Source organism: Pteropus vampyrus, unplaced genomic scaffold (genome assembly GCF_000151845.1).
Source record: "Pteropus vampyrus isolate Shadow unplaced genomic scaffold, Pvam_2.0 Scaffold9474, whole genome shotgun sequence".
Classification (NCBI taxonomy): Eukaryota; Metazoa; Chordata; class Mammalia; order Chiroptera; family Pteropodidae; genus Pteropus; species Pteropus vampyrus.
The window spans coordinates 1-298 of NW_011898255.1; the positions used below are offsets into that span (position 1 = coordinate 1).

Sequence of the window (298 nt, forward strand, 5' to 3'; positions counted from 1 at the left end):
CCCCGCCTTCACTCCGCTTGCCCCAGCCGCCCGACTGAAGGCTGCCAGAACTCCATGGAGGCGCCCGCCCCACATCCCATGTCCCGCATCCCACCCAGCATCCCGCACCCCACCGCCTCCCACCCAGTATCCTGCACCCCACCATGTTCTGCCTAGCATCCGGTGCCCCACCCAGCATCCCATGTCCTGTCCAGCATCCCATGTCCTGCCCAGCATCCTGCGCCTCTCTCAGCATCCTGCGCCCCACCGCATCCTGCCCAGCATCGTGCGCCCCACCGCGTCCTGCCCAGCATCGTGC

The 298-nt window shown here is 68.5% G+C and overlaps 1 protein-coding gene across 2 annotated transcripts in view; it reads right to left on the reverse strand.

Annotated features, from left to right (window-relative positions):
* Positions 1-38: 38 nt before the first annotated feature.
* Positions 39-298, reverse strand: part of LOC105310695 (proton-associated sugar transporter A-like) — a 2,348-nt gene continuing 2,088 nt past the window's right edge. For both annotated transcript variants that reach the window (XM_011386826.2, XM_023526821.1), the window contains exon 3: positions 39-294. In XM_011386826.2, the coding sequence (XP_011385128.2) occupies positions 153-294 (142 nt within the window). In that variant the 3' untranslated portion in view covers positions 39-152. The remainder of the gene's footprint in view (positions 295-298) is intronic.